Source organism: Prunus mume, linkage group LG3 (assembly GCF_029339155.1).
Source record: "Prunus mume cultivar Tortuosa linkage group LG3, ASM2933915v1, whole genome shotgun sequence".
In the NCBI taxonomy this organism is placed as follows: Eukaryota; Viridiplantae; Streptophyta; class Magnoliopsida; order Rosales; family Rosaceae; genus Prunus; species Prunus mume.
In genome coordinates this window covers 24367244-24379313 of record NC_142700.1, presented here as the reverse complement: position 1 = coordinate 24379313, position 12070 = coordinate 24367244, and the positions used below count along the sequence as shown (strand labels likewise).

Below are 12070 nucleotides of genomic sequence, written 5' to 3'. Positions count from 1 at the left end.
TGTAGTCATGAAAGGATTTTTGAATTTCAAAAATAATCATGATGACAAGGCATTTGGATTCCGTCACCTTCTGTTGTGGTTGACAGAAGGAAAACTGAAAGGCATCAAACGTGTAAGGAAAGGAAAGGATGAGATTGTAAAAATTAATTACTTATTACCTTTTATTTTGTTTTGCTATATCAATTTCCTGGAGAGTACAAAGAATTCAAAAGAAACCCTTCTCGAGTCTTTTATTTTCTAATTAAGGGAAAAGGAAAAAAAGAAAACTTGCTGTCTTAACAAAAAATTGAAAAAGAAAAAGAAAATACCACATAAAACAAAAAGATTTAAACAGAAGATTTGGGCCCCACCTGAATACGGGTCCCCCAATCCAAAATGTACAATGTACTTGGTGAAGAGCCCTAGCTTCTCTACCAGTAAAAACACTAGAACGTACATACGTCCATCACCATTTCTCTGACCAACCAAAGTCTCTCTCTCCTCCTCTCTATCTGGGCCCTCCTTCTCCGTCCATTAAACCTCAGCACAGCGAGAGCAACTGACCATATATAAAACAACCCAAAACTAAACAGTCGTTTGCTGTTTGCTATTTTGTGTTTTTCTCTCGAGTTTGAAAACAACAATGGCGGCAGACTATGGTGGAGGTGTTCGTGCAATTTCTCTCTCGCAAGGCGGCAGAAACTCCGATGACGACGACGGCTCCTCCGAGCATAGCCCCCGGAGCGCGAGTGGGGGCGTCGTCGTTGTGGGAGGCGGCTCTTCCTCGTCCAAGTCAAAGTTTGTGTCACCGTCAGGTGAGATTATCATGTCGAAGAAGCCGAGAGGCAGGCCGCCGGGTTCGAAGAACAAGCCCAAGCCCCCCATAGTCATCACCAAAGACTCCGAGGTCGCCATGAAGCCCGTCGTCCTCGAGATCTCCGCTGGCTCTGACGTCATCGAAGCCATCATCCAGTACGCCCGAAGGCGCCACGTGGGCATCAGCGTCTTGAGCGGTTCGGGGGCGGTCTCCAACGTTACCCTTGTACACCCAGCTGGGCCACACCACCACCCCAGCGCACCCTCTCTGCTGTCTCTTCTTCACGGGCCCTTCAACCTCCTCTCCCTCTCCGGCTCCTTCATGGATGCCGTCCCAGCAGCGGCCACGTGCCCTTCCTCGGCTTCCTCGAAGGTGGCCACGTCAGCTGGGGGCTGTTCTTTGCTGGGTAGCGGGTCGTTTGGGATATGCCTGGCTGGGGCGCAGGGGCAGGTGTTTGGAGGGATTGTCGGAGGGAAGGTGGTGGCGGCGAGCGCTGTGGTGGTTGTGGGTGCCACCTTTGTGAATCCGACGGTACTGAGGCTGCCTCTGCCTGGTGATGATCACGATGATCATGAACATGGTGTTGAGGGTGGGGCTCCTGCTGCTGAGTATGAAGCTCAGGAGACGAAGCCTTGCGTTAATGTTGAGAGTCATTGTAGTGCTTACGGCGGCGGCGGCGGCGTTGCGAGCTCGACGCCTATGAATTGCCAGATCACAAGTGTTCCCGATCAAGTCATGCCTTGGGGTCCTCCCTCTCGCCCTCCTTACTAATTACTAGTTATAAGAATATTATTTATTAATATTAATTTGGCTTTGGGGATGAAGCAACAAAATTATATTAATTGCAGCTACCATTTTCTCTTGCTTTTTCATTCATCTGATCCTGTTTTAACCAACGTAGCTTAATTAAGCTAAGCTGTATGATTAATTATTAATCTCTGTTTTAATAGTGGTGGTGGATCTGGTCCTGGTCCTGTGCCTGGCAAGCTAAGCTAAGCGAAGCTACTGGTGCTGTTCGTACTGTTTGTGCGGCCACTGAATGTTATGTCAGGCCCTCTCCTCGGGAAGGGCCTATTTTACCTTCTCCAATGAACAAAGCATCATTGCAGAATAGACACCACATACACTGTTACGCACACACAACTTTGTTTTTTTTCTTTTCTTTTCCTTTCCGCTCAACTTCACACACACACACACACATCTTCAAACTAAAGACTTAGACTCTGGTTGTGTTTCAAATCGACATTTTCTTTACATTATTTTGTCAACTGGTGGTCAGCTAAACTAAAACCCAAAAACAGAGAGAGAGAGAGAGAGAGAGAGAGATGAATTGGTTACTAGGCGCCCCTGAGCTAAAGAATGTTCCTCCTATTTAGAATCACTTTTTAGATTTTCACTTTTTTTCATTCCAGTCTTGTTACCTTCTGGTCCAGTCTAAGTCTACAAGTACCTTAGCTGTATTTGCCATTTCCAGACTGCTTTTGCTTTGTAAAAATTCTTAATTTGTCATCCACGGGGCACAAGTGGATGTAAAAGGAGGGTAGAAGAATGCCTCAACTTTTTGAGGTATGCCTCAACTTGTTATTGATGGGAGATGTTACAATGAGAGGGATTTGGGTGAGGGTGTTGAATGAGGGGTTTAATCCAACCATCCAATTATTAAAATAGTTTTTCCTATGTTTTGGTCGAGAAATCGTTAAAGAAAATTTAAGTCCAATATTTTCTCAGTCTTATTGATAACACCTGTCAGAGGGGAAAACTAGGATAAAAAATAATAATAAGATAAAAGTGTAGCACAACACATCCTCATTCAGCAAAAGCTTTTTCCCATTGCACTTTGGACCAGTACATCAAGAACTTTTTAATTTAGTGTCGGCATCTTAATAATTTATGTAATTTTCCATTTGCGCTCATGTTTGTATTATTATTTGCTTCTCCAACTAATAAATATGTAAAACAATGCATTATGGAAGCACGGTTGAGAAAGAAAAAAAAAAGGAGATTCACTATTATACTCAATATAGGGGCCCAAATTATAAAAATATCCCATATGAAATGGACTTTAAAAACACACCCAAAGTCCATTTACATTATAACAAATAGGCTTTTAACTTCTTATAAATTACAAAACTGCCATCAATTACTTAAAACAAGCCCCAACTCCAAAATCTTATAAAAATACCCAAAACACTCAATAGGGCATCAAAGTAATTTAATAATTAATATTAAGGGAGTTTCACTAAAACACCCAAAATATGGGCTGAAATTATAAAAAAACTCAACACCCAAAACACTTTATAAACACACCCAAAATTCATCATTACACACTCAAAACCCATTTATAAACACATCCAAAAAATATACAATTGTTGATTTTGAGGTTGATTTTGGGTGTGTTTCTATGTTTAAATAGTGTTTGGGTTTTTTTTATAAATACATGTCTAGGATTGGTTTTATTTATAAATTTGTATAATATTAAATCCAATAAGGCTAGTTGTCATTTTTTGGGTTTGTTTATAGAAATTCAATGGTGCATGGTTTATTTATAATATTAGTGCTAAGAATGGGTATCTCACTAAATATCTCACCCTTTCAGTTCGTTCTGCAAGCAATACAAAGTTTTCTTCAATATCCCTATGAGTTCTTAGGTTCGTAGTTCTATTTTAAGTCTATCACGTAGCCAAGCAAGTTAGCCTATTCCTAGCTCTTAGCAAATTTCATGCCTCTATAGTCCAAAAGCAAGGTTTCACATCCAAAACAAATGAAACACTGACTTAGCATATTAAGCATGGATAATCCAGGTCCTTGTATTATATTTTAACACCTTGAATCTCTCTTCATAAAATGGTAAGATCGGTCTCTGAATCCACAGGTCTTTGAGTTCGAGCTGCCATACAGCCTACAATTGTTGAAGTCGTCGTGCTCCATTCCAGCGTGTACCATAACTTACATCACGTTCATGAAGAGATACCCAGGTTGGAAAAATTTGGTATCATAGCCTAAATTATCATGAGAACCTTTTATTAAAAAAAACTATATATTATTATTTTAAAGAAATATTCATACTACATATTAATTATTTATTAATATGGCTTTTTCTTATTTAATATTTATTGTGAAAACCTATATGTTATTAAATCTTAAGCCTAGTATGAGATTATTCCTTTAAGTGATAGATGACACCATTCTTGTTTTCCACGTACAGAGACTTGGAATTGGTCTTAATCAAATCATCATTGCCTTGCCACCTTGCATGCTAGTAAAAAGTGGTGTTGTGGTATCATTGGTGGAAATGAATGAGTCACATTTTCTCTTCTGATATCATTGGCCAAAGGGGGATGAGTCACATTATTTACTTAGTTTTCTCTCTTATGTTTTGGTGGTTTAGAATATTATATATATAAATATTATTTGGTTGCACCCGTAGCCTCTCCTATAAGTATCATCCTTCCTTACTTTCAATCATCCATAATCCATTCCAACTCTTCAGAATAGAATTATGAAGTAGTGTTTGAGAGAGAGAGAGAGAGAGAGAGAGAGAGAGAAACAAGATGGAGAATGTGGGGGTTTGTCTTGCAAGATTTTATAATTATAATTGTCATGGTGAGTGGGTTATGTAATGTGTTTTAAAAGTTCTTATTTGTGATAAATGTGAAAATCATGGATCATCATTGATTTATTCTATTTACAAATCTCTCTCTATTTTCAAGTCAAGCATGTCTAATTTGTGCAATATTTCACACAATATATATTATCTAGATCTTTTGTGAAGTACATACTATTCATGGAACATGAGAACTTCAATGACATGGTATTCGAAGGATAAATGTACTAGATGGGGACATAGGACAGTGAAACCAATAAGGGTCACATGCTAGATACAATTTGTGAAGGATAACCAAGATATGAAGTAATGATGTGATATGATTTGGATTGTGTATCTTTTTATTATATTTTCTATAGTGTGTAAAATGGCATTGTTTGCCTGATATATTACATAATCTACTCATTGAGTGGTGGTTTGCTCATCCCTCACCTATTTTATTTTTCACATCAATTAGGATATCTTATTAGACTATGAATAGGAGTAAATAGTCTATGTCAATTGTTTGGTGTCAACTTATATTATTTAATTACCTGACTATGTTAAACGGACTAGGCTTGTAATACTCTCCTTATATGACTAATTAATACAACCCACACACCCCGGTTTAGATAATACATGCTTAATTATAAGAAGAAAACATGCTTTCTACATGAAAAATCATACACTCTTTTCATCTTCTTCTCCCTAGGGTTCTTCTCTGCTATCTCATCAACATCTTATTCTCTTCACTCTTCTCCAGGTATCCATCTCTCAATGATTCTTCTTGCTTATTCTCTCTTATTTTGTCTTCTCTTCTCTTTCTTTATATATAACAAACTAACCCACCAAACCAAATCATACCCAACAAATTAAAGACTCAAACTAAGGGGAGAGAATCAGGTAGGTCATTGTAGGTTGTAGAGGTTCAGCGAAGGTAGATTGGGGGTGTGGTGTAGCTAGGTTGACGATATGGTTTCCTTATCTCTTTTTTGCGGTCAAATTTAGGCTTCAAATTGATATGCATTCAATTAAACTTTATGTTGTTGTTGCCCAGATGTCTTCTCCCACCTCGCCCCTTTCTCCACTCTTGTCCTCTCTCCTCATAAAAAGAAAACTAGAAGAAATGTAAAAAATAATTAACGACATATATATGTTATAAAGGCAGAGATGGCGATTGCTGCAGAGAAGGGATGGGATGCGAAGACGAAGGTGGGCTGGTTCTTTTGGGATTGGTCTCGTGGCCTAAATATACCAAGAAAATATCTCATAGTACCTAAATATGTTATCTCATATTCCTTCATCATGTTCTTCTTGAAAACTTCTGCCATCCTTGAATTTGTGCTTGAAAACTTCTTTCTTGAGATAAAGTGATGGCTCACTTAAACTTCTTGTAAATCCATTTTGCTGAAAATAGTGATCAATTTTGTTGTTACAGGCTCTTGGCACTTGCTTTAAGCCATATAAGGCTTTACGGAGGCGATAAACTTTATCTTCCCTCCTTTTCTCCACATACCCTTGAGGTTGCTCCACATAAACCTCTTCTTCAAGTTCTCCATTTCAAAATACAGATTTGACATCCAATTGATAAACCTTTGTCTTCAGTTGTGCAGCCAAAGCCAAAACAGTTCTTATAGTCTTCTTTCGAACTACTGGAGCAAACGTCTCATTAAAATCAATTCCTGGTTGTTGAGAATATCCTTTTAAAACCAAGCGAGCCTTATGCTTTTGGATTGAGCCATCTTCATTAAACTTTATCTTGTAGACCCATTGAAGTCCAATGATATCTTTTGATTTGGGTCGATCAACAAGTTCCCATGCTCTATTTTTCTTGATAACTCTTATTTCCTCATCCATTGCATCTTGCCAAATATTTTCTTCACTGCTTCCTCAAATTTTTGAGGCTCCAAAGCACTCAAGGCAAAATCACAAGACTCATATATGTCTGCCAATGAACGCGTTCTTGCGTTTAGTCTAGGAGTTGAATCTGGTGAACTAGGATAAGATGTTCTTGCACTTGGAATTGGATTTTGGAGCATCTGAGTCTCCTGAATTTGATGAATCTAGATCCTCAAAAAATCTTGGTACTTCAATATCATAATTCTCCCATTTCCAAGCTTTGAGTTCACCAAAAATAACATCTCTAGAAATTACAAAACTATTGGTTCTTGGATCAATTAATCTGTATGCTTTGGACTGATCACTATATCCCACAAAAATGTATTTCTCACCTTTCTCATCAAATTTTTCTCTCTTTTGAGAAGGGATATGTGCATATGTTGCGCAGACAAAAATCTTGAAGAAATCCACCTTTGGTTTAAAACGATGTCATGCTTTAAAAGGAGTCTTCTCTTTGACTGCCTTGGTTGGAGACCGATTAAGAATAAATACTGCTGTATGAATTGCTTCAGCCCAAAACTTCTTGCCATCTCAACAATGGTTCAATTTCTTCGTTCGGCAACTCCATTTTGCTATGCGGTGTACCTTACTGTCAACTCTCTTTTAAAACCATTGCTTTTGCAATATTCAACAAATTCATTTGATGTAAACTCTCCACCACGATCTGTTCTTAACACCTTCAAATTGTGACCACTCTGATTTTCTCCAAAAGCTTTGAATTGCTTGAAAACAGAAAATGCTTTTGACTTTTGTTCTAAGAAATATACCCACATCATCCTGGAGAAATCATCTACGAATTGAATGAAGTACCTTTTGTTATTGAAGGATGGTGTATGAGTTGGTCCCCAAATATCTGCATGTACCAATTCAAGAGGGGCTTTTGCTCCCCAAGATGATTGTGAGAATGGTAACCGATGGAATTAACCAAAGTTACAGCCTTCACATATTTCCTTTTCAGAGTGAATAGAGTGAAGTCCAACCACCATATTTTTCTGGTGTAACAGCTGCAGGCTTCTTTGATTCAAATGCCCATATCTTAGATCCCATAACAACAATCCATCAACTTTTTCTACTTCCAAAGCAAGGTTTTCCTTTGATGTCATCAACAGCGTAAAAACGTTGTCTGTTGTCATTTTTATCTTTGCCACCAAAGTTTTATTCTTTTTATCAGAAATAACACAATAATCATCTTCAAATTTCACCAAGAATCCTCTTTGCAAAAGTTGTCCCACACGTAGTAAATTTTGAGCCAAATTAGGAACATACAGCACATCATAGATAAGTTTTGGAGTACCTCCCTTTGTTTGCACAGAAATGATACCCTTGCCTTCCACGTTGTGTAGTTTTCCATCACCAAGCTTGACTTGTGAGTTCACTTTTTCTTCTAACTTGACAAAGCATTGCTTATTTCCTGTCATATGATTACTGCATTCCCTATCCACGTACCAAACATCTTGTGAATCTTGATGAAAACTGAAACATGTATAAAATAATTGCTCTTGAGAGTCATTGTTCTCCGTAAAATTTGCTTTATTGTTTTTCTGATATCTGCAGTCTCTTTGTGAATGGTTGGGTATCTTGCATCGGGTACATTTGTATCGGCAATCTGCACTTTTATGCCCATATTTGTCGCAAACGTAGCATTGAAGGGATGATCTTCCATTTTGATTATTTGAATTGTTGCTTCCTTGTTGATTATTGGAACTGCTGCTTCCTTGTTGATGATTGGGACTGCTATTTTGTTGTTGATTATTGAAACTGTTGCCTCCTTTGTTGGAATGTCTGCGCCCAAAATTTTTGTTTCTGCCATTTTGAGATTTCTGGAATTGTCCTCCTTTTTGTTTGTCTTCTTTCTCCTTCGAATTCACCTTAGACTGGAAAGCTTGCTCCACCAACTGTTCTGTGGATCTGTTGATTCTTTTTTCATGTGCTTCCAATGAATCAATTAATTCATGTAAAGAAAGTGTAGATAAATCTTTTAATTCTTCTATTGCAGCAGCGAGATGATCATATTTTGGCGATAGACTTCATAAAGTTTTCTCAACGATTTTCTTGTCTGGAATAGTGTCCCCATAACATCTAATTTGGTTCACAATCCCAGAAACCTTTGTGAAGAATGCTTGAATGGATTCATTGTCTTTCATAAGTAAGTTATCAAATTCCCGCCACAAGGATTGCAGTTTGGTGGAGATTACTTTTTCTGAACCCTTGAACTCAATTTTGAGAATTTCCTAAGCGTTCTTTGATGTTGTTGCTGAAAGTAATCTTGGAAATAGATTTTTGCTTACTCCTTGTTGAATTAGAAACAACGCCTTGGCATATTTTTTCTTATTTTCCTTGTAAATCTATTGTTTTTCTTGTGTTTCCTTTCCTACTTTTGAAGTTTCTTGTTCCTCATACCCATCTTCTACAATATCCCAAAGATCTTAGGAGATAAACAGAGTCTTCATTTGAACGCTCCAATACTCATAATTCTCACCATAAAAAATGGGCATTAGATTCTGGATATTCCCAATGGTAGAGGGATTTGAACTTGATGCCATTGCTAATCACAGCGGTAGCAATAAGATCAAATACTGCTCTGGTACCAAATTTGTTGGAGGAATGATCACAAAACTGAAGTATATGATGGAAATATAAAGTGAGGTAGAGAGTTTTTGTAAAACAGAGAATTATTCAAACTGATTTTTGTTAACTTCTTTCATACTACAGCAGCCTATTACATTGGCTATATATAATAACACTCAGACCTTTTAATAAACTGACATAACTCTTGGATTAGTTCCAAGAGTTGCAACTCTAGACTTCTAAGAGATACAACTCTTCCTAAACATAGCTCTTCTCAAGAGACCCAACTCTACTTAACAACTGATACAAATGCATTACGTTTAACAAAAGAGACCCTTAGCCGATCACATTCTCAGCTACCTCCTGATCAACTGCATTGACAACAACATCATTTTGCTCAACTAGTACCATTTGCTCAAGCAACCCCAGCTTCCCGCTCTTCTGCATCTGCCTTAACCTCATTAGTTTGCACCACTTTTGGCGTTGTCTTCCTCTATTGTAGCATTGCAGCTTCATCTGGTACCTGCTCTTCAACTGCTTCTACATCAATAGCATTGATCTGCTCACTTTGAGCAAGGGCAAGTCAATAGCATTGATATGCTCACCATCCTCATCTTCGAGAAGGCAGCAAGAAGCAGGACCATTCTAGCAATCAAAGTATCCCAGCTAGTATGTGTTACTAGTAATTTCATGCTATAATGCCTCAGTGGCTTCAACATGAGTGTCAAACTTGACCAGCAACTTGTCACGGTACTGGGCCAGAGCAGCTTGCTTACGTTCGAGGCAAAAGTAAGCTTCCTTGCATTTAAGCAGAGTAACCATAAGAGACTTGAGCTCACCATCTTTTTGGCCAACAAAACTCTTGATCGCATACATACTCTCCTTCTGGGAAATCCTCGCATCATGGAGAATCCGCTCCTTCAAGAGCTTGTCAGTCAAATCAGCATTCTTCTTCACCAGCCGTCAAGTAGGGAAAAAGAAGGGTAACAGCACGTGAGTTCCGCATGGCTTATTCCAACAAAGTTCTGTCTGGGGTGATTATGATGACGCATGCCCCCGCTCCTTTGTGATTTGATTCTCTATCTACATGCAATTACCACATGTCATTAGGTAGGTTTAAATCGATGAGGGAGGTATCGTATGCATTTTCCTTGCTTTTTGTAACCATCTTCTGTTCTTCGGCTGTTGGAGTAAACTCTACAACAAAATCTGCTAAAGCTTGAGCTTTTATAGCAATCTTCGGCCGGCAGAGGAGGTCGTATTGACTAAGTTCGATAGCCCATTTCATAAGATGCTGAGAAGCGCCGATGTGGAGGATCGATCTCAAAGGAAATTCTATCATGACAATTATCTGGTGTGCTTGATAGTAGGCCCTTAGCTTTCACGCGAAGACCACAAGTGAAAAAAAATGAGCTTCTCCATTTTCGGATAGCGAGTCTCTACATCGAGGAGAGCTTTTGAAGTGTAGAATACCGATGAAAGCTGAGTCGGACACCGCCAGGTCGATTTTGAGAGTAAGGGAGGTGAAGTGAGGTAGGTTTTCAAATTTTAAAAAGCTACTTCACACTCGTCATCCCACTTGTCTTTGTGTCCTTTCTTCAAGGCTTTGAAGAATGGCCTACGCTTGTTTGTAGATCTTGAGAGGAATAGGTTGAGAGCTGCTGCTCTACTTGTTAGACTTTGTATTTCATTTGTTGTGGCAGGTGACTTCATATTGAGTATAACCTTGATTTGATTTGGATGTGCCTCAATTCCTCTTTGGGTGACTAAGTATCCCAGGAATTGACAGGACAAGACTCTAAACGTGCATTTGCTCGGGTTCAACTTCATATTGTATTTTTTGAGTAGGCTGAATACCTTGGCAAGGTTCTTGATGTGGTCTGCTAGCTCAGGAGCTTTGACTAACATGTCGTCTACATAGACCTCCATAGTCTTGCTGATTTGCTCCTTGAAAATTTTGTTCACCCGCCTTTGGTAGGTTGCTCCGGCGTTCTTCAACCCAAAGGGCATGATTTGTAGCAACATGTACCTTTTTCGATGATGAAGGAGGTCTTTGCCTTGTCGTCTTCATGCATCATGATTTGATTATAGCCGGAGTATGTGTCCATGAAGCCTAGCAGTTGATTACCGGAAGTTGAATCGACGAGCTAATCAATTCTTAACAGTGGAAAGTTGTCTTTAGGGCATGCCTTATTGAGGTCGGTGTAGTCGACGTACACTCTCCACAAGCCTTTATCTTTCTTTGCTACTAGAACAACATTCACCAGCCATTCTTCGCAGGATACCTCTTCAATGAAACCTGCAGCTAGAAGCTTGTCAATCTCGGCTTTATTGATGGCAACCCACTCGGGGGCGAAGTTGCGTCTGTTCTTCGCTACAGTGCTTGATATCTAGGTTGACGACAGGCGATGGCAGATGATCTGGGGATCGATGCCAAGCTTGTCGGATGGCGATCATGCAAATACGTCTTTGTTGTTATAGAGGAAGGCTACAAGCTCTGCATTTTCTTCCTGGCTTAGCCGCGAACCGATCCGTGATTTTCTCTCTGGCTTGTCAAGATCAAGGGGTACTCACTCGACGTCCTCTTCGGGCTTCAATCCTTATTCAAGAGAGACCTCCAGACGGATTCCCTCGACTTGGTCTTGATTATTTGATTGCTATTGGAGAGTAACTATTCCCCTTCCTTTCTGGTCTGTTCGATCGTTAGGAACGAGATATGCTTTCTCCACTGCTTATTTTACTCTCTTTTGATCTGCTTGATTCACAAGGAGGAACTGTGTTTACTTGCTTCTCTTTAGCCTTTGAGCTGAAGACTTCCTCGCCATTGCCTGATCGCTGTTGATTTGGCCGATTACAGGTGGGGAGTAGATGTTGAGATCTATCGTGCTGACGATAACCATTGTTGCCCCATTGAAGCCGGTCAGCGACTTGGCTGTTTTATTGATCTTTGTCTCTAAGCCCATCTGTTGGATGACTACCAATTATAAGATGTTGGCTGCACTGCCCTCGTTTGCATGGATTTGTTCGACCATGGCTTGAGCAATTCGAATGCTGATGACAAGGGCGTCATTGTGTGGTAGATCAAGGCTGATTAGATCTTTCTTTTGGAAGCCGATCACGGATCGTCTTCTGCCAAGAGAGACTAATAGATACCGAGAGATCATGGTGGCCTGTTTGATCTTTCTCTTCTTTTCTTTATTGGTCAATCTGGACTCCTTAGAGTC

General features: G+C 39.4%; 1 protein-coding gene across 1 annotated transcript; it reads left to right on the top strand.

Moving 5' to 3' along the window:
- Positions 1 to 337: 337 nt before the first annotated feature.
- On the top strand, positions 338 to 1672 carry LOC103327110 (AT-hook motif nuclear-localized protein 17-like). Its single transcript, XM_008229398.2, has one exon. It carries the CDS (start codon positions 623 to 625, stop codon positions 1565 to 1567), a length of 945 nt encoding a protein of 314 aa, XP_008227620.2. The 5' UTR covers positions 338 to 622; the 3' UTR covers positions 1568 to 1672.
- Positions 1673 to 12070: the final 10398 nt, after the last annotated feature.

Excerpts from the sequence above, each read along its gene's own strand:
- LOC103327110 (XM_008229398.2), top strand. The coding sequence starts at position 623 with ATGGCGGCAGACTATGGTGGAGGTGTTCGTGCAATTTCTCTCTCGCAA.